The sequence below is a fragment of the Carassius carassius genome, chromosome 40, assembly GCF_963082965.1.
Source record: "Carassius carassius chromosome 40, fCarCar2.1, whole genome shotgun sequence".
Taxonomy (NCBI): Eukaryota; Metazoa; Chordata; class Actinopteri; order Cypriniformes; family Cyprinidae; genus Carassius; species Carassius carassius.
In genome coordinates this window covers 14974387-15000997 of record NC_081794.1, presented here as the reverse complement: position 1 = coordinate 15000997, position 26611 = coordinate 14974387, and the positions used below count along the sequence as shown (strand labels likewise).

Genomic DNA, 26611 nt, shown 5'->3' with positions numbered 1-26611 from the left:
GACTTCACGACGTTGAGCCGGCATCGTGATCCTCTCAATATTTTCTCTCCCAGTTATATCATTGGGAATTATACTGTTTAAATTGTGGGCATCAGGCAGGGAGCAACTATTATGCCTGGCATTGAAACCACTTTTGAATACACGATTTTACTTTCACTTTCCAGATTTGCGATCGCACAGACTTTGTTTATACTATGGAGTGGCAGTAACTACCACAAATTTTACAACAATAGATGTTTGTCAGTGGTGCTCAGGATCTGCAATACGCCATCGTCCTCAGTCATCTCTCCTTACTCTATTTATGTGGTAAGTGAAATTTCATGTACATGCTGTTATGTCACGCCCGCAACTCGTAAGTAAACTTCTCACACATTTTATGTTACATTATGGAGCCAGCATAATCTGAAATCATAGCTTGTAAATGGTTATGCAATACTAACGTGATGCTGATGTGTTTTCAGTAGGAAAGCAATAGTTACATACTGTAGATTACTGCATTCGATTTTTCCTGTTGTAAGCGCATTTGATGAGGTGGTTGATTGTTGCCGGTCATTGCCCATTCGGGGTCTGAGTCAGGCTCAAACATGTAAGGCTGGAAAATATTTCCCTCAGCAGTGGACATCATTACAGGTGTTTTTATTTACAGGTGTTTCTATTTTTCTATTTGCCAAGCAGACTACAGCATAGGGCTGGGTGATATGGAGCAAAAATATATATATCTCGATATATTTTGCTATATCTTAATATACAATATATATCTTGATATCTTTACAGGAAAAATAACCCCCCAAAACTACTGCAAAAACAAATATGCTAAATATAACATGTTTAGGGCCCTATTATTTTTTTTTATTTATTTTTTTTCACCATATGTTTTATTGTTACATAATTCTGTGTTTTAGCATGTGTAATTATTTAAATGCATAAAAACAACTTAATTTGTTAAAAAATAGCCTTATAAAATGTTTTTTCCCTTATGAAATTCTGTGTATTTACATTTTTCTGGTTATCAAATGAAGGCATAAAACATTCATTTAATTTATCTTTTAATTATTGAAAATTAAGCTAACTTTATTTTTTGGTAAACAAAGGGGATTTACTATTAAAAAATAAAACAGGGAAGAAATGTGTGATTATTCCTCAAATTATGTTCGTTTCATTTTAATAATAGTAGTAGGCTATGTACATTCTGCTGAACAATAGTAATAGATTTCTGGCAAATACTTTTTTGACGGGTTTACCTTTACAGTTCTGTGTATGTGATACTACAGTCTATGATGTGATATGACGCTAGTTTTACTCAAATCAAACGGTCATATTAGGGCTGTAGCTATCGAATATTTTAGTAATCGAGTATTCAACCAAAAATTCCATCGATTAATCGAGTAATCGGTTAAAATGTGTTTTTGCTTAATTAAAGTGCAATATTAATTATGCAAGAGAAAATAAGACTCCTGGGTCTCTTAAAATGAACAACTAAGTTTCCTTTTTTAGAAAAAAAATATTTTTATTTTTTAAAGGCATAGAATGCAATGCATACATCAAAAATAAACATTTTATTATTGCCCATTGTTTCTCTGTCTGTACTTGTACTGTGAACAATGACAATAAAGTGTACATATGAATTAAGTGCATTTAAGTGCCATTCAGTTGGGGTTTTAAATAAAGCATTTTCTGAGATGCACATTAAACATTAAACACATAAAACATTAATTTAATTTATCTTTTAATTATTGAAAATTAACTTAACTTTTTGGTAAACAAAGGGGATTTACTATAAAAAATAGAACATGGAAGAAATGTTGTTTGATTAAACCTTAAAAAAAAAAAGTTAGATTTTTTTTAGTAGTAGGCTATGTACATTCTGCTGAACAAGTCTTTAACTGGACTTTTATTTTGACGGGTTGACCTACCTTTACAGTTCTGTGTATGTGATGTGACGCTAGTTTTACTCATATCAAACGGTCATATGCTCATGAAGTGACTGTCAGAGCAGTTCTGGAGATGTTGTTCATGTGTTCAAGTCCTTATTTAGTGTGACAGCAGAGGCTGAAATTACCGCGAGCGTCATACACGCTTCAGTGTGTGTTAATAAAGGAAGACGCGCTTCTGCTCCATTCATTAACACAGACACGCAGAACATGCAGGATTCATATTTAAATAGACTATTCCGGCTTAATATTTACAGATATTAGTCCATATCGTGATTTGATGTGAGTGCAATGACCTATTTTTGATTAATTCATTCAAAATTTGACAAATTCCGTGACATTCCACGTTAAACTGTAAATTCCGTTTTTATGACTGGATTCCGCGATTCCGTCATTTGGGAACATCTAGGGATTCTTGCTTTGTATGAGGTATGAAAAGGGATCGGAGATAACAAACTTTACTACACATTCCACGCAAATGTGTATTTACATACTCAACGTCATGTCATTTCAGACACAGCTGCCCTTGATCCACAGTTGATTTGGAAGTTAGAAGCATTTTATGGTTTTAAAATATGCCTTGTGTCTGGTTTTAATGAATTACATGCTTAATTAAATTAAATGCTTCTTCAGGCTAATTACAAATTCACAATAAAATTGTCAGGATTGAGGGAAGGTGGGAATAATTTTCTAGAGAGCATATTAAAAGCATGGTTATTTTAACATCTAATTATCAACTTTACCATACTTCTCTAACTGCATCTATAAAGTTAAACGGGTCCTATTATGCCCTTTTACGAAGTCTTGATTTAATATTTAAGGTGTACCAGAATAGGGTTTAAGGTGTTTTTTTTTTTGTGTTTTGTTTGTTTTTTACATTATTGCACCCAGGGCTGTCCTTAGGAAGGTGCAACTGGTGCTGGTCCCATGGTGATACAATATAAATTTTCATTTTCATATATTTTTAGAAAATGACCGATTGTTTCGGGAGATAAGATCCTTATTCCTCAGCTTGGATTGTGTAGAGCCCTTTGAAGTTGCAATGAAACTGCAATTTGGACCAACAACCCATTGGCCACCATTGAAGTCCACTATATGGAGAAAAATCCTGGAATGTTTTCTTCAAAAAACCTTAATTTCTTTTTGACTGAAAAAAGAAAATTATGAACATCTTGGATGACATGGAGGTGAGTAAACCATCAGACAATTTTTATTCTGGAATGGAACTAATTCTTTAATGAAGCGGTCACACAAAAAAAAAAAAAAAAACTAAAAAAAAAAAAACTTGCCCAATCTAGCTTTCTGGAAAAAGGTGTGCTCTTGGGCTCCGCCTTTGACGCGGAAATCTTCTCTGGTTCATTTCTTCTTTTCAGTCTGTCCAGTCAGATGTCCATGAGTGAAAATATGAATACACTGGAGAGCTGCTTTACGGTAAAAAGTTGTACTTGTAATTGAAAGAGAGACAATGACACAGTTTTTCCATACTTCATACTGTAAAGTTGCTTGCTTTAAGGCAATCAGTTGTATACATACACATAATGTGACTTGACTGTAGAGCTAAATTAAACCGTTGGTGCAATAAATATCCACATAGCTATGATCAGATGCTTTCTTAACCACCGTTGTCATTTTTGTTGTATGTTTACTTTGTTATCAAGAGGAAAGCATCCATCCATCCATCTTCTACCGCTTATCCGGGGCCGGGTCGCAGGGGCAGCAGTCTAAGCAGAGAACCCCAGACTTCCCTCTCCCTAGACACTTCCTCCAGCTCTTCTGGGGGGACACCGAGGTGTTCCCAGGCCAGCCGGGAGACATAGTCTCTCCAGCGTGTCCTAGGTCTCCCCCGGGGTCTCCTCCCAGTGGGATGTGCCCGGAACACCTTCCCGGGAAGGCGTCCAGGAGGCATCCGGAACAGATGCCCGAGCCACCTCAGCTGACCCCTCTCGATGTGGAGGAGCAGCGGCTCTACTCTGAGCTCCTCCCGGGTGACTGAGCTTCTCACCCTATCTCTAAGGGAACGCCCAGCCACCCTGCGGAGACAGCACATTTCGGCCGCCTGTATCCGGGATCTTGTCCTTTCGGTCATGACCCAAAGCTCATGACCATAGGTGAGAGTAGGAACGTAGATTGACCGGTAAATCGAGAGCTTCGCCTTGCGGCTCAGCTCTTTCTTCACCACGACAGACCGGTACATCGACCGCATTACTGCAGAAGCTGCACCGATCCGTCTGTCAATCTCCCGTTCCATCCTTCCCTCACTCGTGAACAAGACCCCAAGATACTTAAACTCCTCCACTTGAGGCAGGAACTGTCCACCAACCTGAAGTGGGCAAGCCACCCTTTTCCAGAGGAAAGCATGTAGCACATATTTACATGTTAATCTTAACGCAGCTTCCAGCAGCATTGGTTTGAATTCTTACACCTCCCGGATCAGTAGCAGTGTACAGTAGGGGTGTAACGGTACGCAAAAAAATCATGGTTCGGTTTTAAAGTCAGTTTAGTTCATTTTCGGTAAAGTAAGGGAAAGAAATGCAAACATTAAACTGCAGGTTGTTTATTACTATAAACTTTTTTAATTTGTTTACACTTTTTTTTAAATACTTTTTAATAAAATATATATTCTTTTTTTATTTTATAAGAAATAAAATACTGCTGCAAAGTTCTCCACTAAATAAATTACTCTCGGTCTCAAACCAATATCATATAATAAAATATAATGAAAAATATAAATAAATAACTATGATTACAGTGCAGCATTACCAATCCCAGCTTGTAGGCCTGCTCATATTTAAAAAATATATTTCCAATTTTACCAAAGTGTAAAGTGCAGCATCAACAGTTTCAGTTTTTAGACCTGCTCAGATTTCGTTATTGCATTGGACCGATCGGAATTAAGAGCAAAGGTCTTTTTAAATGCCGACAGGAGCTACGTTTGATTTACAATAGTTTTTTCCTAGTTGTAGTTATGTTCACACTCGTGTGATGCCTTTTGAAAACCTTAGGCCTGTGACACACTGGCTTATTGCACCTGTCAAACATAGTCTATTTTGGCGTCAATACTGTTGACGGTGTCCTTTATCAGTAGGCTTTATATTTATGCTCAACATGAAGTATAGATATTGTTGTCGTGAAGACAAGATCCTGGTCTGTCCGCGGCCTCCCTCTATGTCACCTAGAGTAGCAGCAGCGCGCCAGCGCTGCGTCAGGCATGATTCTGGTGTGTAAAGACACAGAAAACGCGAAGCAGCCGCCACGAAACTGACACGCAGCAGAAAAGCCATGCTCACGCCACGCAGCCAGTGTGTCACCGGCCTTAGAATCAGCTGCACGGCAGGATTTGCGCTGAACGTGGAAACTTCCGCCACTTAATATGTTCGTTTGGAAACACGAAAATGTACCTATGTTCCGAGCACAAAATATTGCATTCGGTCATTCGGTACACACGTGCACCGTACTGAAAGCCCTGTACCGAAACGGTCCGGTACGAATACACGTACCGTTACACCCCTAGTGTACAGTATTCTGGACTTCTTTTTACCCCTAATGAAACAATGAAAAAAAAAAAAAAAACTTTGCAATGAGTACATTGTGGCCTTAATGGTCTGTAAACAAAAGATTTAATACTGGAGGGTGTAGTTCGCTCTGATGGCCTTACCACGACCCAAGCAGCAACACGGTCTTAAAAGTTATTCTACTATAAATAAATTATATGACAGATGTCATGTGGTGAAACACACACCCACTGCCTTGACCAGCAAAACAACATGAAGAATTTAGCACTTCCCTCGAGAAACGCATCGAGGCAAATGTGAGAATGGACATTTTACTAGCAGATATAAACTCAGTATTACAGGAGGATTTGCAGCTATTCTCTTCAGAGACTCACACACTTTTATCAACAAGAACACAATCTGCATTTGTATTATGAATTCAGGTTCACTTAGAACGATTCATTTGGCAATTTCCATAATATCTAAACGTTTTGAACTGTGACACGAACCCTTCATTCCGGAAGGGAAACAGATTAACAACCAAATCACGTAAGGAGGATGCTGACAGTCTTGCAATTCTCGCTCTCTCCTCTCTCTCCCGGTCCACATGCACAGATGCAAACTCACTCACAGATACATCTGCATGGGATTATCAGATTAGTCGGCTGAGACAGTGTTGCCCAGTGTGGGCATGCAGGATCACCTAGCCACAGCAAAAGCCTCTGTACTACAGATATCATTGCTTAATGTTCCAGCCTTCAGCACTGGCATTGCCCAAACATGAAAAACACCTTCTCTGTGTCAGACGCATGGCAGCAGCAAGGCCTCCCTTGCAAAGAGAGCCAAGATCGCTGTCAGGCTGTGGCGAGCGTCGTTTGTTGAGCTAAGAGTGGCCAGGTGCACATTGTGGATGATGTGCCACAGGGCACCTGAGAGCTAGTGCAAACATGTCATGGTGTTGCGCTGCTGTGGGTTTGTGACAAGATTCATGGCTGGGTTTTTACAAATGGCTATGCCCATTGCATGTGACAGTCAATAGTGTTAGTGTCACAAGGTGACGATCTTTAGGGGCGGAACCAAAATTCGGGAAGTTTGGTTCCGCCCGGAAGCGTTTCCGCCCGGACCGGAAAAACAGAACACCGGAACTTCCGGTAGCGCCGTAAGAAGGAAAATCAGGGAATTCGATGCACCTGTGCCTAGTTAGGGACAGCGGTTGGTGATTGGAGGATACGCTGGACAAGGCAGTACTTAAGGCCAAGTTATTTCCCAGTCTGGGAAGCTCTTTTTGGTGTGTGTGAAGCACTGGGTTGTGCCCGTCTTGGTACGCTGCTGGTAGCTGTCTAACTCTCTCTCTCCCTCAGGCTGGAATTGTATGATTGTGAAGACATCGCGAACCTTAAAGGTTGAGAAGTGAACAGATTATACGGCGAACTGAGACGACGTGAAAAAGGGGATTGGAAGTGGCATTGATGTGAGTACTAAGAGCCAGTCGAAAGTGCCCTGTATATTGACCTGGCGTTGTGTAGATCTCTCCAGGAGGAGGAGGGCGGCCCTACCCCTAATATAGTGTGGTGGGAGAGCCGAAGGAATACTTATTGAAGTCGTCACAACGACGACATCACTAGCTAGGCCGCATATTCCATCGCCAGATCCGAACCAAGCGAAGTGAAGGAAGACGGGTGTCCTTTCCGTACACTGAGTGTGGTGGGTGAGTCTTCGTGCTGTGAAAACCTATAATTTTGACGTGGTGCTGTATATTGCTGTGGGCTGCTGTGTATTGCCGTGTGTCCTGTCAGATAAACCCCCGCCTTCACGCACTTCGGCGTGGGAGGACAAGGAGATTGCTGGTCCTAGCCTAGTTCAGTACAGTATATGTTGTGAGCGTGCTTCAGATCTCCGGAGATAGCACGGTACGCTGTGTCCAGCCCAGAGGTGAAAGCCATCCAAAGCAGAGTAACTGTGTTTTGTGTCCAAGTTGATACCTGTGGAGAGGAAAGGAAAGAGAGTGAGTAACACAAGGAGAAACAGAGGAAACCTGTACTTACAGTGCGCTGTGTTCAGCCCAGAGGTGAGAGCCATTCAAAGCAAACTAACGGTGCTATTGTGCCCAAGTTGATATCTGTGGAGAGAAAAGGAGAGAGAGGGAATAACACGAGGAGGAATAGAGCGAACCCTGTACTTACAGTACGCTGTGTCCAGCCCAGAGGTGAGAGCCATTTAAAGCAAACTAACTGTGCTATTGTGCCCAAGTTGATACCTGTGGAGAGAAAAGGAGAGAGAGGTGAATAACACGAGGAGGAATAGAGCGAACCCTGTACTTACAGTACGCTGTGTCCAGCCCAGAGGTGAGAGCCATTCAAAGCAAACTAACTGTGCTATTGTGCCCAAGTTGATACCTGTGGAGAGAAAAGGAGAGAGAGAGTGAATAACACGAGGAGGAATAGAGCGAACCCTGTACTTACAGTACGCTGTGTCCAGCCCAGAGGTGAGAGCCATTCAAAGCAAACTAACTGTGCTATTGTGCCCAAGTTGATACCTGTGGAGAGAAAAGGAGAGAGAGTGGGTAACACGAGGAGAGACTGAGGAAACCTGTACTTACGCCGCTGCCTGTGGAGAAAGAGAAAGCGAGTGAGCACCCAAGGAACGAACTGTGTGAACCAGTACTTACTGTGAGCTGTAATCAGCGAAGAGGTGAGAGCAGAACCAAGCTGAACTAACTGTGCCTGTGTGTCCCAGCCGTTGCCTGTGGAGAAAGAGAAAGCGAGTGAGCACCCAAGGAACGAACTGTGTGAACCAGTACTTACTGTGAGCTGTAATCAGCGAAGAGGTGAGAGCAAAACCAAGCTGAATTAACTGTGCCTGTGTGTCCCAGCCGTTGCCTGTGGAGAAAGAGAAAGAGCCCGTTGCCTGTGGAGGAAGAGAAAGAGAGTGAGCACCTCGAGAACGAACTGTGTGAACCAGTATTTACCGTGAGCTGTATTCAGCGAAGAGGAGGAAGAAGGAGGGCGCTACGGATACCTAAGACTCAGGCCGGGGCCCGAGTCCCACGCCCCGGATCCCCGTGGCCCCCTTGCTCCCTGACCTCTTCCCGGCCATAGCCCATCTGGAGGGCCGAGTCAGAGTTTAGTTTTAATTGCCCTTTCCCTATTCCCCAAGCTATTTTTAGATATTTAAATAAAGATTGTTTTATCACTTACTTGTTCTCGTGTTGTTTGACCATTGGGTCGGGTTTGGGGACCTCCTCGAGGTGGAAGTTGAGAAGGGGTGTGGCTTAGTTAAAGCATAGCCAGCCCCTGGGTGTGACAGATTTGGCGTAGTCGGCAGGATTTCCACCTCGAGTTGAGTAACCAAGGTCGTCCAATGACCGACAACGCGGGGCTTTCAGCCCAACCCCGTGCCATGCCCGTTTTTATGGGGAGCCCCTGGATTCAAAAATATGGGGGGACAGAATCCGAGGTACGATTGTCTGAATGGAAGGCTCAACTAGAGTACTTGGCCGACCTACAGGGCCTTAGTGCAGCCCAGCGGCTTCAATTTGTGTTAAACTCCCTGGATGGAGAAGCGCGGCGAGAGGTGCATGCCGCCCCCGAAGCCGTTAGAGCCAACGCCCAAACCGTGTTCCAGTTCCTCACTGAACAGTATGGTGACCACACCCCCGTAGCTGTCCTTCGCTCCCAGTTCTTCAATTGTAAGCAGGGCCCCCGCCAACCGATTAGAGCTTTCGCCCTGAGGTTGCGAGAGCAATTCGCCCGACTACAGACCCGTCGGGACCACGGGTTGGGAGATGGAGAGACTCTATTGCGGGACCAGTTTCTTCTGGGGTTGAAGGAGGGTCCGGTGAGACAGAGCCTACGTATCCAGTTTCGAAGGGACCCGGGTCTTACGTTCGAAGATCTGAAGAAAGAGGCACTGGCCCTGGAAGGTGATGAGACTGAGGTGAGTGGTTCCCCAGTGTGTGCGGTTGTCAGTGAAGTAGCACCAGCACAACCCGGAGGCCCTGACTGGAAGCAAGCACTGAAGGCTGAACTTTTGAAAGATGTCCGCGATCAGATGTCTGAACTGTCTAAAGCCCTCGTAGGAGAATTGCGCCAAGGACGGGCGCGGGAGGAACCACGGCCGGCGCCCCGAGACCGAGTGTACTCAGAGGGAGGCCGAGAGCCGTTCAGGCGCCCGAACCACTTTAACCGGCCCCGTTTCGAATGGGACGAGCAAGGGCGACCCATCTGTAACCGCTGTGGCAAACCAGGTCACTATAGCCGTCAGTGTGGGCCCCGCAGGGCGTCAGAAGGGGGTTTTTAGGTCGGCCGGCCACTGTGGGTCGTGTGGCCGGGACCCCTCGAGAAGACCCTGGAAGAGGATATGGCTCTAGGAGCCAGATGATTGGGCGTAGCCCCGTGGCGAAGGTGAGAGTGTGCGGCAAGGAGATTCAATGCCTGGTAGACACAGGCTCCCAAGTGACGTTGTTTGCTGAGAGTTTATCCGAAGAAGTGTTTGGGAAACAAGGGGCACCAGGGGCGGAGGCCCCCTGGCTTACTCTGAAGGGCGCAAACGGCCTCGACATCCCATATATTGGCTACCGATTGACGGACCTAGAGGTTCACGGAGTGATGGTCCCCCAGAAAGGTGTGATTATCGTGCAAGACCATTGTCTGGGTGCACATCGAGCCCTGTTGGGCATGAATGTCCTCGCTGATTGCTGGGAAGAGCTATTTCGGGCTAGGCCCGTATCGAAGATACCACCTGCAGAGAGGCCCAAGTGGGAGTGTGTGGTAGCTGACTGTCGAAGGGTGCAAATGAGCCAAGTCCGCAGGGAACAGGAAGAGGTAGGAAGAGTGATGTGTCGTTTTGCTTTGTCTGTCCCCGCAAAAAGTGAGGCTGTTGTGTGGGCGCGAGTACCGCCCCGAAGAGCGGGCCCAGAAGAGTGGGTGCTGGTGGAGCCCCATGTGGATTGTCCACAAGTGGAAGTGGCACGAGGATTATCGACGGTCCGGCGGGGGAGAGTCCCCGTGAGGATACGGAATGTACATCCATACGCGGTGCAACTACATCGGCACCAACGATTAGCCCGTCTGACAACGGTTACATCCCACCAAGTAAGGGAAGAGAGGGATATTAGTTTTCGTCAGGTGTGCCCCACTGTCATCGAGGTGGCCCTGACACAAGTAGACACCCCATGGGGTGGTATGGAGAGGAGTGTGCCGAGCCACCTGGCGGGTGAGTCGTTACAAGGGGAGGATTTAGAGCAAGCACAGACACAGAAGTTACAGGCCCTCCTTCGGAGATGGCAGCATGTGTTCGCCACCCACGACGAAGACTACGGATGCACCCAGGTGGTACAACATCATATACCTACCGGGGATGCAGGGCCCAGCCGGGAGAGGTATCGCCAAATTCCGCCCACTTTGTATACCGAGGTACGTACACTCCTGCAAGGCATGCTGAAGCAAGGAGTTGTTAGGGAAAGCAGCAGCCCGTGGGCGGCCCCCATAGTGCTGGTGCAAAAGAAGACGGGGGCTTGGAGATTCTGCGTGGACTACCGTAAGCTGAACCTCGTGACTAAGAAAGACGCTTTCCCTTTGCCACGGATCGAAGATTCGCTTGCCAGCCTCACGCAGTCGGCATGGTACTCTACCCTAGATTTGGCCAGTGGCTACTGGCAGGTGCAGGTGGCCGAAGCAGACCGGGAGAAGACTGCCTTTACAACCCCGTTTGGACTATTTGAATGGGACCGGATGCCTTTCGGGCTCTGTAACGCTCCGGCCACCTTCCAGCGGCTGATGCAGCGGTGCTTGGGAGGTCAGTTAATGGAGTCAGTATTAGTTTACCTGGATGATGTGATTGTCTACTCCCCAGATTTTGATTCACACCTGAGGCACCTCGAGGAAGTCTTTCGGGCCATGGAGAAGTACGGATTGAAACTACAGCCCAATAAGTGTCACTTACTACGGAGAGAAGTCAACTTTCTGGGCCACGTGGTCAGTGCGGCTGGAGTGTCCGTCGATCCTGGAAAGGTATCGGCCGTGAAGGACTGGAAGGCCCCGAGGACAGTGAGGCAAGTGCGATCCTTTTTAGGATTTGTGGGATACTATAGGCGTTTCATAAAGGACTTTTCAAAAATTGCTAAACCCCTTAATCAGTTGCTGGTTGGCACAGGTCGTAACCGGGGCCGGGGGTCGCCCAACGTAGACTGGGATGCAAATTGTGAGTCGGCGTTCCAGACATTGAAGCAGGAGCTGCTACAGGCCCCTATCTTGGCATACGCAGATTTCACAAAACCATTCCTTTTGTATACAGATGCCAGCAATCTCGGGCTGGGAGCGGTGTTGGCTCAACGGCAGGACGGAGTTGAGAGGGTCATCGCGTACGCCAGCCGGAGCCTCCACCCAGCCGAGAGGAACGATGCGAACTATAGTTCTTTCAAATTGGAGCTGCTGGCGTTGAAGTGGGCCCTAAGTGAGAAATTTAAAGACTACCTCTGGGGTGCCAAGGTGACGATCATTACAGACAATAACCCATTAGTACACTTACAGACGGCGAAGCTGGGAGCCGTGGAGCAGCGGTGGGTGGCCCAACTGGCCAACTTTGACTATCAACTACAGTACCGACCAGGGCGTGAACACACGAACGCGGACGTCCTCTCAAGGCTGCCCGAAGCGGAAAGCCCCGGAGGGGCCAGCCCGGAGGAGGGCTATATGGTAGGAGCAGTAGAGGCACCAGGCAGCAGACAAGAGGCCGTGCCTGAGAACTGGGGATGGGATCCCCGTCGGTGGAGGGAGAGACAGGCCAGGGATCAAGATGTGCGGCTGGTAAGAGAATGGCTGGAACAGGGCCGACGGCTGACGCCAGCGGAGAGGTTAGCCCAGACGGATACTGGGAGGAGGCTGCTGGGGCAATGGGACAGGCTGGAGCTGAGAGATGGCGTTTTGTGCAGAAGGGTCAGTGACCCGAAGTTGGGCGAAGAAGTACGCCAGATCGTGGTACCCGCAGATGAGGTAACGGCTTTAGTTTCGGCGTACCACAACCAGTTGGGGCATCAGGGACAGGAGAGGACCGTGTCCCTGCTTAGGAGATTCTTCTTTTGGCCCGGGCTAGAGGCATCGGTGCACGCCCTAATTCAAGCTTGCCCGAGATGCATATTGTTTAAGTCCAGACGGGAGGTCCGAGCGCCAATGGTACCCATCCATGCGAAGGCCCCCCTTCATATCATGGCTATGGACTTCTTGACACTGGGCCGACCACGAGATCGCTACCAGAACATCTTGGTAATAACGGATTTGTTCACAAAGTACGCTTGGGCTATCCCCACCCTCGACCAGACTGCAACCACCACCGCTACAGTTTTATGGCGGGCCGTCTTCCAGACGTTCGGATGCCCGGAGTTTCTGCACTCCGATCAAGGAGCCAACTTTGAGTCCAGGGTAATTAGAGAACTATGCCAGTTGTACGGTTGCACGAAAACTCACACCACTTCGTATCATCCTCAGGGGAACGGCGGCTGTGAGAGATTCAATCAGACCCTATTGGGGCTGCTGGGGACCTTGGACCAACAACGGCAGGACGATTGGGTGAGTGCCTTGCCAAACCTCCTACAGGCCTATAACAACAGTATACATAGTACTACGGGTTACGCTCCCACTTACCTGATGTTTGGCAGACACATACGAATGCCTACTGACCTGGTCCTAGGAGTGATAGCCGACCAAGAGGAAGCAAGTGTAACGGAGTGGGTGGGGCGCCATCACCAGCGCTTGCATTTCGCCTACGAGCAGGTGTCGAAAAGGATACAGACGGCAGGAGAGAAAAGTAAGCGGTTGTATGATCGGACTGCTAGAGAAGCCCCTCTACTGCCAGGAGAGAGGGTGTTGGTGAGAGATAATCGGCGGCAGGGGAAGGGGAAACTGAGTGACCGTTGGGAGGCCACCCCTTATGTAGTCTGCCGGCAGCAGAGGCCGGGGCAGCCGGTCTATACCATCCGGCCAGAAGGGAAGTCAGGCCCCGACCGTGTGGTGCACCGGAACATGATTCGCCCATGCCCTAACTACCCTGAAGCCGTGGAAGAAGTCCCCACGGAACCTGTACCAGCGGCCCCCTGGATTGAAGGTTGGGCTGTGGTACCAGGGAGACCCGTGGTGGCACCACCCCCGATCGCCCCGAGAGAACCAGAAGCAGCCCCTGAACAAGCTGAGCCCGATTCACCAGTGAGACGATCCCGGCGAGAGAACCGAGGCCGACCCCCTGCCCGCTATGGGGAGTGGACAGCCCGAGGACGTTCTAGGGACTAGAACGGATTGGCGGGGGAGGATGTCACAAGGTGACGATCTTTAGGGGCGGAACCAAAATTCGGGAAGTTTGGTTCCGCCCGGAAGCGTTTCCGCCCGGACCGGAAAAACAGAACACCGGAACTTCCGGTAGCGCCGTAAGAAGGAAAATCAGGGAATTCGATGCACCTGTGCCTAGTTAGGGACAGCGGTTGGTGATTGGAGGATACGCTGGACAAGGCAGTACTTAAGGCCAAGTTATTTCCCAGTCTGGGAAGCTCTTTTTGGTGTGTGTGAAGCACTGGGTTGTGCCCGTCTTGGTACGCTGCTGGTAGCTGTCTAACTCTCTCTCTCCCTCAGGCTGGAATTGTATGATTGTGAAGACATCGCGAACCTTAAAGGTTGAGAAGTGAACAGATTATACGGCGAACTGAGACGACGTGAAAAAGGGGATTGGAAGTGGCATTGATGTGAGTACTAAGAGCCAGTCGAAAGTGCCCTGTATATTGACCTGGCGTTGTGTAGATCTCTCCAGGAGGAGGAGGGCGGCCCTACCCCTAATATAGTGTGGTGGGAGAGCCGAAGGAATACTTATTGAAGTCGTCACAACGACGACATCACTAGCTAGGCCGCATATTCCATCGCCAGATCCGAACCAAGCGAAGTGAAGGAAGACGGGTGTCCTTTCCGTACACTGAGTGTGGTGGGTGAGTCTTCGTGCTGTGAAAACCTATAATTTTGACGTGGTGCTGTATATTGCTGTGGGCTGCTGTGTATTGCCGTGTGTCCTGTCAGATAAACCCCCGCCTTCACGCACTTCGGCGTGGGAGGACAAGGAGATTGCTGGTCCTAGCCTAGTTCAGTACAGTATATGTTGTGAGCGTGCTTCAGATCTCCGGAGATAGCACGGTACGCTGTGTCCAGCCCAGAGGTGAAAGCCATCCAAAGCAGAGTAACTGTGTTTTGTGTCCAAGTTGATACCTGTGGAGAGGAAAGGAAAGAGAGTGAGTAACACAAGGAGAAACAGAGGAAACCTGTACTTACAGTGCGCTGTGTTCAGCCCAGAGGTGAGAGCCATTCAAAGCAAACTAACGGTGCTATTGTGCCCAAGTTGATATCTGTGGAGAGAAAAGGAGAGAGAGGGAATAACACGAGGAGGAATAGAGCGAACCCTGTACTTACAGTACGCTGTGTCCAGCCCAGAGGTGAGAGCCATTTAAAGCAAACTAACTGTGCTATTGTGCCCAAGTTGATACCTGTGGAGAGAAAAGGAGAGAGAGGTGAATAACACGAGGAGGAATAGAGCGAACCCTGTACTTACAGTACGCTGTGTCCAGCCCAGAGGTGAGAGCCATTCAAAGCAAACTAACTGTGCTATTGTGCCCAAGTTGATACCTGTGGAGAGAAAAGGAGAGAGAGAGTGAATAACACGAGGAGGAATAGAGCGAACCCTGTACTTACAGTACGCTGTGTCCAGCCCAGAGGTGAGAGCCATTCAAAGCAAACTAACTGTGCTATTGTGCCCAAGTTGATACCTGTGGAGAGAAAAGGAGAGAGAGTGGGTAACACGAGGAGAGACTGAGGAAACCTGTACTTACGCCGCTGCCTGTGGAGAAAGAGAAAGCGAGTGAGCACCCAAGGAACGAACTGTGTGAACCAGTACTTACTGTGAGCTGTAATCAGCGAAGAGGTGAGAGCAGAACCAAGCTGAACTAACTGTGCCTGTGTGTCCCAGCCGTTGCCTGTGGAGAAAGAGAAAGCGAGTGAGCACCCAAGGAACGAACTGTGTGAACCAGTACTTACTGTGAGCTGTAATCAGCGAAGAGGTGAGAGCAAAACCAAGCTGAATTAACTGTGCCTGTGTGTCCCAGCCGTTGCCTGTGGAGAAAGAGAAAGAGCCCGTTGCCTGTGGAGGAAGAGAAAGAGAGTGAGCACCTCGAGAACGAACTGTGTGAACCAGTATTTACCGTGAGCTGTATTCAGCGAAGAGGAGGAAGAAGGAGGGCGCTACGGATACCTAAGACTCAGGCCGGGGCCCGAGTCCCACGCCCCGGATCCCCGTGGCCCCCTTGCTCCCTGACCTCTTCCCGGCCATAGCCCATCTGGAGGGCCGAGTCAGAGTTTAGTTTTAATTGCCCTTTCCCTATTCCCCAAGCTATTTTTAGATATTTAAATAAAGATTGTTTTATCACTTACTTGTTCTCGTGTTGTTTGACCATTGGGTCGGGTTTGGGGACCTCCTCGAGGTGGAAGTTGAGAAGGGGTGTGGCTTAGTTAAAGCATAGCCAGCCCCTGGGTGTGACATTAGCTACACCCAACCATCAGGGGAGACCTAGCTAAACACAGCTGCTCCTGACCGACGGTTGTTTTAGAACGTTTTAAGCCTTTCAGTCATGGCTTGTGTCTAGTTTGAATGATTTAAGTGCCTTATTAAATGACAAGCTTCTTTGGGCTAATTAGATATTCACACTTAAATTGTCAGGATTCAGTGAAACTGGGAGTAATTTTGTAGAGAGCATGACATTAAAAACATTACAAGCATTGCTATTTTAATGTAAAACATTACTCCAATTTTATCTTATCTGAATCTATAAAATACACTTTCTGCAAGGTAGAAATATTAGAAATTGTATGCACTGATTTTTTTATATTCTATTTAAAATCTTGCACATATAAAATATTGTGCTCACAACAACAAGAACCATGCAAATTAGGAATTGATAAATTACCACATTTAGCCATCAGAGAAGAAAGTGCATACAACCTCTTAATAATGACACCGTAAATACCTTACTCTCAATAAACAAGAGGTGCTCTTTAAAAGCATTGGACACAGTATTCAACTCTGTTTTGTTCGAGAATAACTAATAACTTTTCTCATTTTCAAAAGGGTTGCAATGTGAGTGATGACTAAGATCTACAATGCACAACATTTGTATATGAATTTGTATCAGTGAATTGAGTGGAAAAACAACTTAGAAGTCCAGATGCTTTTGACTAGACTTTCACACCCACATTCTTCCGATTACCTGGATGAATGCAAACTCTTGTGTTTTCATAAGCAAAGACTCAGTGCAACAAATCAGAACTGTAACCTCTGGTGTGTCGAAATTGTGATTTGGATTCTCAGTCCTATTCAAACAAACCTGAAAAACATAATAATGTCTGTTTATCATAACGGTGGCTGAATGTTTTTGTGCATATCAAAACTGATTGACTGGACTGAGAAATTTGACAAATAACAGTGCATGGGCCCTTGCATCTCTGATACAGAATTTTTACTGCAACTTACAACATCGTCTTTTCTGAATCTAATGATTATGTTCTCAAGCATGAATTCTGAGCATCTCGAGCTTGAATAACAGAAAAATAATTTGATGTCTGCAAGAGTCACATGATTAATGTAACAAACTTTGATTATTGATATATCACGTGAAACTGCATTTATTAGACTTTTGCTCCCCGCTGTACATCCTAATCAGGGTGATCATTGAGTGTATCAGGATAAAGAATCTGAAAGTGCACAAATAAATCAGTCCCAATAAGATTTCATAACTGATTGAACCGTAATTGATTTTGCATCAACTTCTAATGCAGTCCATCTAAAAATGCAGTATTTTGTACACTCACACAAGGAGATGCTCCTCACTTATTGAGAATAGGGGCTCATGAGGCAATCACTGTTCTGCTGGATCCAGAGCAGGATCAAAGCAAATGTTAACTGCCATAACTAAACAAATGCTCATGCTCTGCAAATGTCAGCTAAAATCTATGACGTTCCGGTAAGAATGCCTGGAAACCAAGGAACTGAGGAAGATGACACTTGTTATGATCCAATTATGACTGTATAGTGGGGACAAAATAGAATCTTTGATCTTTGTGAATAAGTCCCAACAAAATCACTGAGAGCTTCTTTCTTATATACCAAAAGACAGAAAGATCAATTTGTCCTTCAAACTTAAAAAAAATAAAATAAATAAAAATTTGATTGAACCGCAAAATGAAGTGTTTTCCATTGGTCATAAAACAATGCAATTGCTGACAAAAGACACGTCATCAAGAAAACTGCTGGGGAAAACGGAGTTGAAAGTACATTAGAGCCCTTTGCTTTTTGAGGAGTGATGGCAGTGGAAAATTGGAAATCTTGTGCTTTGAAACATGATTCACCATAGCTTCACCAGGAAGTATCTGAAAGTCAATGTAAATTTTTTTTGCAAAATGCTAAATTTATCCAGTTTACTTAAATGCACATTCATTTCAATGCTCTTATTTTGATGATTCATTGTGCATGTTATTCTGAATTTAAAAAAAGGCTGCCATCATGATCATTAATTACATTTTTAAAACTTGCTCTTCTTCAGAAACATCCTTTTCCGTTGACGTCACTTCGGCTGTGGGCAACGTTTACTGAATGCCAAATAGCAAAGCCACATTCAGTGTGCCTCTGCTCTGATATGCAATGCTCACTTTCCATAATCTAATCAATTTCCAATGGGTAACATTTTTGAAAAATTCCTGTCTTTCTGAATTACAAATTAACATTGATTTGTCAATAAAAAGTAGACAAAATGGCACTAATTTTACTGACATACTTTTACCCTACTAAACATAAGCATCATGCTCATTACATCTGATGTCAAGATCATCTTTATAGGAACCAGCATGGTTTGAGATCAGTATGAATGAGGAAATCATTTGATCCTTGATTTTTTTTTCATATCTAACAAAGTAAAAACTCATATGTAATATCACTTAAAAAAGGCGTTTACACTAATATTTCAAAGCAACCTGACTTCCCATATTAGTAACCATATGCAAAAATGATGGTGAGCATTTACATGAAGCTACTAAAAAGGGAAGATCTCAGAGTCCATAAACATTGGTCAAGGACGTTTACGTTGGCTGCCCCACGCATCATGAAAAAGACGGATGTGTTGTGCGTTGCCATCAATGTCCAGTACTCGCGTGGGCGACGCTGCTGGACGCGTTCCATAAACCTCTCACGAGGAGCTTTAAAGTTAAACCAGAACGGACTTGATTTGTTTAGTCATTTAATAATAATCGTGATTCTTATTTGGACAGCTTTTGGCAGTAATTTAGACTTCTGCCAACGAAGTTATTTCCGTGGCTGTTGTGGTTTTTAACACTATAATGTCTGAGAGACCAACCTATATTCGATATTACACGATCATTCGGCTCCGCATTAGATTGAATAAAGTGATAGTAGGCTAAGTGTTAATGGAGACAGAGCAGACCAGTCAGGGATCCGTGCTGTAATTCGGGTTTCAATTGCTTTTACATTTGGTCTGTCCAGTGATAACCACCTCCAAAATCACTATTCACGTTTATATTAGCAGTGGAAAAAACATGATAATTAATGTACTTTAATTGTAACGTAATTTACGCATAACTGTATGCCTAGCCCATTTACAGCACATGATATAGACGAATGAGTTTGCTAGTAAGCTATTTAAAATACTATTTTAAGCAAATGTTAAGCAAAATACATTATTTTGAACTTAAATTATTCGAAATAATAAAAAGAAACAGTAAATCACATAGAATGATGTATGCAGCGATATTTATTTATTTATTTATATACATATATCTATATATATAAATAAACTGGATTCCTACAGAATTCTGTGCCGTCCGAAATATTTTAAATAATATTATTTTAATAATAGGGACAAAGTAGCTATCGTACGTAGATTATTAGAATAGCCTACATTTTTATGGTTTTACACACAACTTAAGCTATTATAAAACGAATATTAAGCACTTTCAAATGCATCATAATGTACCTGAAGTGCAAACGATGAGATTGACTTGAAGGATAAGAAATATTTCCCAGATTATATCCATGTTTTGTCTTCATTCCAAGTCCATTGCGCTCAGAAAACGGGGATCAATTGCAGACGAGTCCACCCAGTCTCTTTCCCACTGGACACCTTCCACAAGATCCACTCCAAATCACACACATAGCACATTTATCTCGATCACATAACGCCACATTTCAAACAGGCTGAAATCCAAACAAGACTATGCTCCGGAGTGAAGGGGGACCTGAACTGATATCCTCGGTGCCAAACACTTTAAGAAATGTTTCGCTGCGTCCCGCAAGCCTCCATAAAATGACTTAGGCGTTCTTTCCCGTTCCAGAAGCGCTCCTAGCTGTTATGTCACGAAGATGCTGGACTCTGCCGATCTGACCCTGCGAAGAGAGAGAGTACAACTGTGATTTGTCGAGTCCTCGGAGCTCTGGCCGAGAGTAACAGTTTAACTCAACCAGGTTTAACGGGAAAGTCACGGGACCGCGCAGCTAAGGGGGCGTGCTTCCCTCGTTCACGACATGCCATTACACTAAACAGCGCACACGAGCACGGATTCGTTAATACACCTGCGTTCATAAAGTGTCATTGATGAAAGGAAAGTTGTAAATGTATAACCCGTGGTGTTTAAAACACTTACGGTTGTTGACCGCTCCTGTGACAATGCAAAGTATCAAACAAACAAGTTTAACGATGAGTTATGAAACACTGCAGCGGAAACGTCAGTAAACAAACCACAATAACACTGGAGGTAAGACAGTTTGCGCTTACCTGTTACTTTTGATATCCTGCGACAGTTCAAACTAAAAATCAACAAACAAATCCCAATCCACTGGTGTCTGAAAGAAACAGCTATTCATGTATCCTGAGTTCCACGAGCGCTGCGGGTGCGCGCTCCCGCTATTAATTGTGTGATCACGTTACCTAGGCACAGGTGGATGGAGCGCTAGAGAGAGAGAGAGAGGGAGAGAGAGGGAGAGATGGACGGAGACATCAGAGATACGCGGGTTGCCAAGTAACAAGAACCCGCATTTTATCAAAATAGATTGCGTGCATTTCTCAATAAATAGTAGCTATACATGTTTCCAAAATATTTCAGACCATCACCACAACAGTTGCAAGATTTTCTTGTTTCTTTGCTACAAAATGCGTAAAGTGAGCGCGCGTCGATATGCATTTATATAAATAATTTATGATAACCTAGCCTATGTGTAGTCTCATATTTTTTGTTTCAGTACTGAAGTTACTAGGTCTTACTGCATAAAGTTAAAATGAAGTTAGGCATGTTGAAGCATAATATCTGTAACTATTATTCGCCGTTTTAAGAAGTGACAGTGATTTGATTGTTATATATGCTACTTTAGGATCTGATTTATAAATCCTAAATTGCATTGGATACCAATCCAGATGGTAATTCTACATCTAATAGAAGCATGCATAAACAAACACATACAAACTTAAAGTAAGCTCGTTTTGCCTATGGAAAATGCTAAAGCTGCTATTCTATATTATGTTTGTTGTCATGCAAAAATGTAGAATTTCACAGGCTTTTGAGGGGCAAAATCCCCTCACAGTTGCTAGTCCTCTAATCAGTCTTTATTTCCAGATTGTTGTCTTTATAAATTCTCAGTACTTTGAGTTCTCATTTAGGGTATTCATAGATTTATCTTTGTCTGAGATCTTTATATAATCTTTTTCTTTACATAACTTAATTATATAATCTCAGTGCTCATATTCAAATATACAGTAAGTGAGCCTTGCAGAGTTTTATGATGATATGATTTTATTGCACATTAACATTCAAATGTGATAACTGTTATCATTATCCATGAGTGTTCATTTAATGTGTTCAGATGTTAGTGTATACAGTATGTTCAAGTCCTTATGATATCATAAAAACAATATGCTTTAAATTTCTCTGTAATTACGAGCAACAATTTCACAATGCAGTTGCCCATGGTGACTCATTGCTTCCTTTTGCGGCTTATTCACAACAATGCTGGATATGGCAGAGAAGGATAAAAAGCAAGACTGGAGAGTTTTACTTTTATAAAGATTATCTGCATAAAAAAAGCCATAGCAATAATCAGACTTGACTCAATCATTTGTGGTCTGGAATTTCAAGAATTACAAATGACCATGCAAAACAATTTTTTTTTTTTTTAGAAATATTTGAAATGCAGCTTTCACGAATGTTTTGTCAGACTCTCACTGGTAAGTCATGATTGTTCCTTTTTCAAGGTCAGTCAATTGTCAAACAGGAGGGATGACAAGAAGAGGAGTGCAATCTGTATTCTAGATACATACATATATTTACCAGAATCTGCACAGAATCTGGTACAGTGTTCGGAATGGCATACTACCATACAATACCTACTATATTGAAGTATGCTGCGTATATACTGTGAAGAGTAAGTGAATGTTCTGTAAGCATGGAATGCCCGGATTACCTGCTACATTTGCTGAAATTTGATGTATGCATCTGAAGACATGGGATGCTGTTTCCCAGAACGCAATACGCTCCATGTAATGTTTCATCTTCAAACGCTTGAATTAACTGGAGGCGGGGAATGGTAATTATAAAACACTTTTATACATATATGTTACTGTAAACTGCAAACTATTACTGTTTATCTAAAAACAATATCGCAAGTAGGACATAAATTGTACTTTAATCTCTACAGCACATTTCCGATCAAGTCAAATTAAGTCACCTTTATCTCTATAGTGCTTTATACAGTACCGTTTATTTCAAAGATACTGAATAATACAAATATTGAAGTAACATAATATATAAATAAACATAATTTTTTGGCAGAGACTATTTATATTAACTCCACCCACCATTGCCAAGCTGGGATAAACAGCACTGCAAAAGAAGCCCATTTATCTCAGTAGCGCAGCGGGTAAAAAAACATAATGAATGATTTTGACACAAGCGACCCGAGTACAAGGCTGCCCTTTACCAAAACTTGTTCTAGGCTACTCCTTTTCCCATCAAATATTAGATCAGAAAGGCATTTATTTTCAATAAAAACAAAGGAAATATTTGAAAATTCTAAATAAAATGTATCATTAATAATACAGTGTTATTAGGTGGTTATTAGTATAGGTGTAGGGAGGTTTTTGTCCAAATAAAGTTGCATTAATTTAATAATATTTTTAAGTATTATAATTTAAACACACTATGTTATTGCATACTGTTTTATAATGTACTACAGTACTGAAATATAAATATCTACCACCTAACTACTATTTACACAGTTATTATTAGTTCTGCTCAGTATGAAAAGTTAATTAATTATGAAATGAGTTCAATTGGGAAATATAGCATTCTTTACTAGTATGAATCCTTAATTAACAAGCATTTTGTAAAAATAATGGTTAGTACGTTTATTTGTGAGGTAACAACCTCAGCAGCTGAATTAATATTTTGTCATGTGACAACACTTTAGCATAATACTCTGAAACATTTGTTGCTTATTGTATACTGTTTCACACACCTATTCTTTAAAAAAATACTAGGCAGTATACATTGTGTACTGGGCAGTAAGCAGTTTGCAGTAAGCAAGTATGCCACTTAGAACACAGCCCGTGTGTTTTGACCACAGGGACCAGGATATAAATAAAGTTCAGTGTAAAAAAATTGCCCCTCAGAAACTCCCTGCTGGCAAGGTAGTACTTTTTCAAAGGTCCTGAACTTTCGGGGGTGGGTCTTGGGCACTAAACATGCTGATTGGTTGAGTTCATGCAGCGTTGTGATTTCAACCTCCATTTATTCCGATAATTTTCAAAATATTACTGTTATCGGTTCAGGGGCAGCTGTGGCCTAATGGTTAGAGGGTCGGACTAGTTACAAGAAGGTCACCAGTTCGAGTATCGGAACTGGCAGGAGTTGTAGGTGGGAGGGAGTGAATGAACAGCACTCTCTTCCACCCTTGATACCCATGGCTGAAGTGCCCTTGAGCAAGGCACTGAACCCCCAGTTGCTCCCCGGGCACTGGTTCTATAGCTGCCCACTGCTCCGGGTGTGTGTTCATGGTGTGTTCACTTCTCACTTTTGTGCACTTGAATGGGTTAAATGCAGAGCACCAATTCAGAGTATGGGTTACCATACATGGCAGATGTCACGACTTTCTTCTTCAAATGTAATTTTAAAAGTATTTCAGGTGAGAATGTAGTTGTTTAAAACTCAAATATGTGGTTTATTTATAAAGACAGTGCTTATTTAAAAATATTTCGCCGATTTCGGAGACGATCAGCTCCACGCGATCAGCGGGAGCTCAGTGCTCATGTTACAGACGAGATCAGTCTCGACTCGGCTAGTCCTTTTGACATTCGTTGCTGGCTTTGATGTCTCTTTAGTAGTTAAACATAAAATATAATTTGTTTTGGGTAAATCAAACAGGTAACCTTTGGTCTTTATTCAATTAATCTATTAATATGTTAAAATGAAAATAAAGAGAGGAAATACTGTTTTATATATTTCGTTTCATTGTAATGTTGGCCATATAGGCCCTGAACATTTCCCTGAACTACATTTCTGCAGCTATTAATATGTTTCAGTCAAAACGAAAAGGAGGTAGTGGTGTTTGACATCATATTTCATCTTATTGTAAATGTACAGATAGGAACATTGCAGTAGCTAAGGTGTTCCTTGTAATTTTGGTGGACAGATGCGCAACTAGACTTCTGGGGGCCCTACGCAAAACTTGTTTCACTCCATCTTGAATCACATTTGCTGAAAGAGCTTGAGAAACAGTGTCTTTTCTGTGGCTCTGTACGCTTTGAGCTCATTTTCTTAGTCTCGAGCAAGACTGCATGACATTCATTTTACATGATTTAATTTTTAGGTAGAAAGGGTACAGCGCACCACATTAAAACAAATTATCATTCATGTTTAAATTAAAAAACGAAACTGAAATTAATTCATCACTGAGAGCAAGTGGGCCTGCTGGTGTTTCTATGGCCCTACGCAGCTTGCATATTTTGCTTATAGGGAGGATCGGCTCTGCCTACAAAGAATCAAGAGTGGCTGACAAAAGGCAGAGTATCATTTAAAGAGTGGCCATCAGGGTATTGTGAAAGAGGAGGTGGATTATGAAATAGGAAGTAGTCATGCATCCATTCGGAGGTCAACAGCTGTTTTGCTGAGGGGGGTTACAGGGGTTATAATCCTAGCGTGCAAATATCTCTCTCCGGTGCAGGCCAGGCCAGGCCAGGCCTAGATCGATTGGATGTCAGCCTTAATTCGCCCATCTCTATCAAGGGCCTCATGTTGGTCGGTTGTTCCACAGCCGGGACACATTAGCCCTGCAAATGGAAAGCGACATACACAAGCAGGTTTAATGCAGTCAGGGTTCAGAAACCAACTCTGGCTCGTAACTCAGATCAGTGTTGTAAAGCGGTGCAGGTAGTGTCAATCAGCATGGGATCAATGCTCTACCAGTTCAACTGACTGCAAAAATGCAAATGGAAGACACTAATTATGATCATGCCAGCGTGAATGCCAGAACGACTGGCCTGCTAATGGAAAAATCAAAACACATTAGTACTGCCAAATGATTTGATTTCTACTTCAGCCACTGATGCAAATGGACATGGCATGCCAGCGGTGGGAGCACCAAACAATTCACACAACCAAAACTCATCCAATATGGTTATGTTCAATGAGACTTCTCAAAAAGGCTTGTAAGAAATAAAGTGAGACAGAGTTTGTGTTTACATTTGGCAGCCTTATTAAACACAGCATTTGTGAGTGATGGATCAACACCCACAACATGACTCACATAAATTATTCATTAAATTAAAAGGAAAAAAATTATTGTAATGAGTTAAACCTTCATATATATCCGGTTTTGGGCAGCCGGTTTTGAGTCCACGTTCCCTGCTCCTCCCCATTCAGGCGGACGGCAGCAGGCTCCGGCTCTCTGGCGAACGGCGCCGACTCCTCCGCTCCCTCACGGACGGCAGCCGCCCCTCCATATCATGGGCGGCCGGCACCACTGTAATAATTAAACCTTCGTAATCTTCGGGAAGAAGGAGGCGGGAACCGGCGGACACTCAACTGAAACTTTGATAATCAAAAATATACACAAAACAGTGCATCAGCCCCTCGCGGACGACTGATGCGCACAAAATAAAATCCAAAACCTAAAATAAAGCCCAGGCCTGGTCCTCTCTCGTCCTTCACTGTCGTCGCTCCGGTTTTATATCCTTCCATCTCCTATGTGGGACTCGAGACTGGTGGTGGGTCGCAGGTGTCGCTGATTTCCCAATCACTCCACCGGCCTCGCTCGTGTTCCCACATCCCTCGGCCCCGCCCCACTCGTCACAATTATCAAAATAATATATAGGATGTGTAAATAATTTAGAATATTCTTCTGGAATCCCTTCTCCACTCCAACTGCACCTTTTAAGGGATGGTTCACACAAAAACAAAAATGCACCCTTTTCACACTTCAGGGCTTCTCAGAAGTGGAAGTCAACATTAACAACATTAGAACTTCTATAGCAGAGAACCGGAGACTACATCCGTAGTGATGAATTTGAGAAAAGACAAAGAAAGACAGAGAGAAGTCGAGAAGAGAGAACGATGTTAAATCGATGTTAAATCACATCACTCCAACAGCTGGTGTATTACAAACATCCAGGGATTTTTTTTTTTTTTTTTTTTTTTGATGCAAGGGTAATATAATACAGATATATAGAGTTTAAAAAAATAATACATTCTAAAAAATGTAATGCTTGATTTATGATGCTGGTGACTTTTGAACTGCTTCATCACAGTCTTTGAAAAGGGTCAATTTACCATTAAAATTAATGCATTTTAACCATATTAAATTTAATGCAGAAGAACTCGAGGATGTGAGGGATAGACTTACCGGCACTCACTGTATAAAAGTCCTAGATCACATCACCAACTCACAACTTTCAAAAATTTTTACGGAGATTTTGTCTACATTTAATGTTTCTATTGTTTGTTTGTTTGTTTTTGTTTTTTTATGCAAAGACTTTCATCAACAATTCTTAATACAATAGTACCATACATAAAATAAATACAGTAGTACAATACAATCCAATGAACAGACTGTTCCTCA

The 26611-nt window shown here is 43.7% G+C and overlaps 1 protein-coding gene across 2 annotated transcripts in view; it reads right to left on the bottom strand.

The window, feature by feature from the left end:
- Positions 1–20431, bottom strand: part of LOC132122195 (carbonic anhydrase-related protein 10-like) — a 180639-nt gene extending 160208 nt beyond the window's left edge. The window contains exons 1-2 of one of the 2 annotated variants that reach the window (XM_059532168.1): positions 20283–20431; positions 19485–19873 (exon numbers count right to left, since the gene is read on the bottom strand). In XM_059532168.1, the coding sequence (XP_059388151.1) occupies positions 19485–19545 (61 nt within the window). In that variant the 5' untranslated portion in view covers positions 19546–19873; positions 20283–20431. The remainder of the gene's footprint in view (positions 1–19484; positions 19874–20282) is intronic. The other variant, XM_059532167.1, reaches the window with a different exon arrangement.
- Between the last annotated feature and the right edge of the window lie 6180 nt (positions 20432–26611).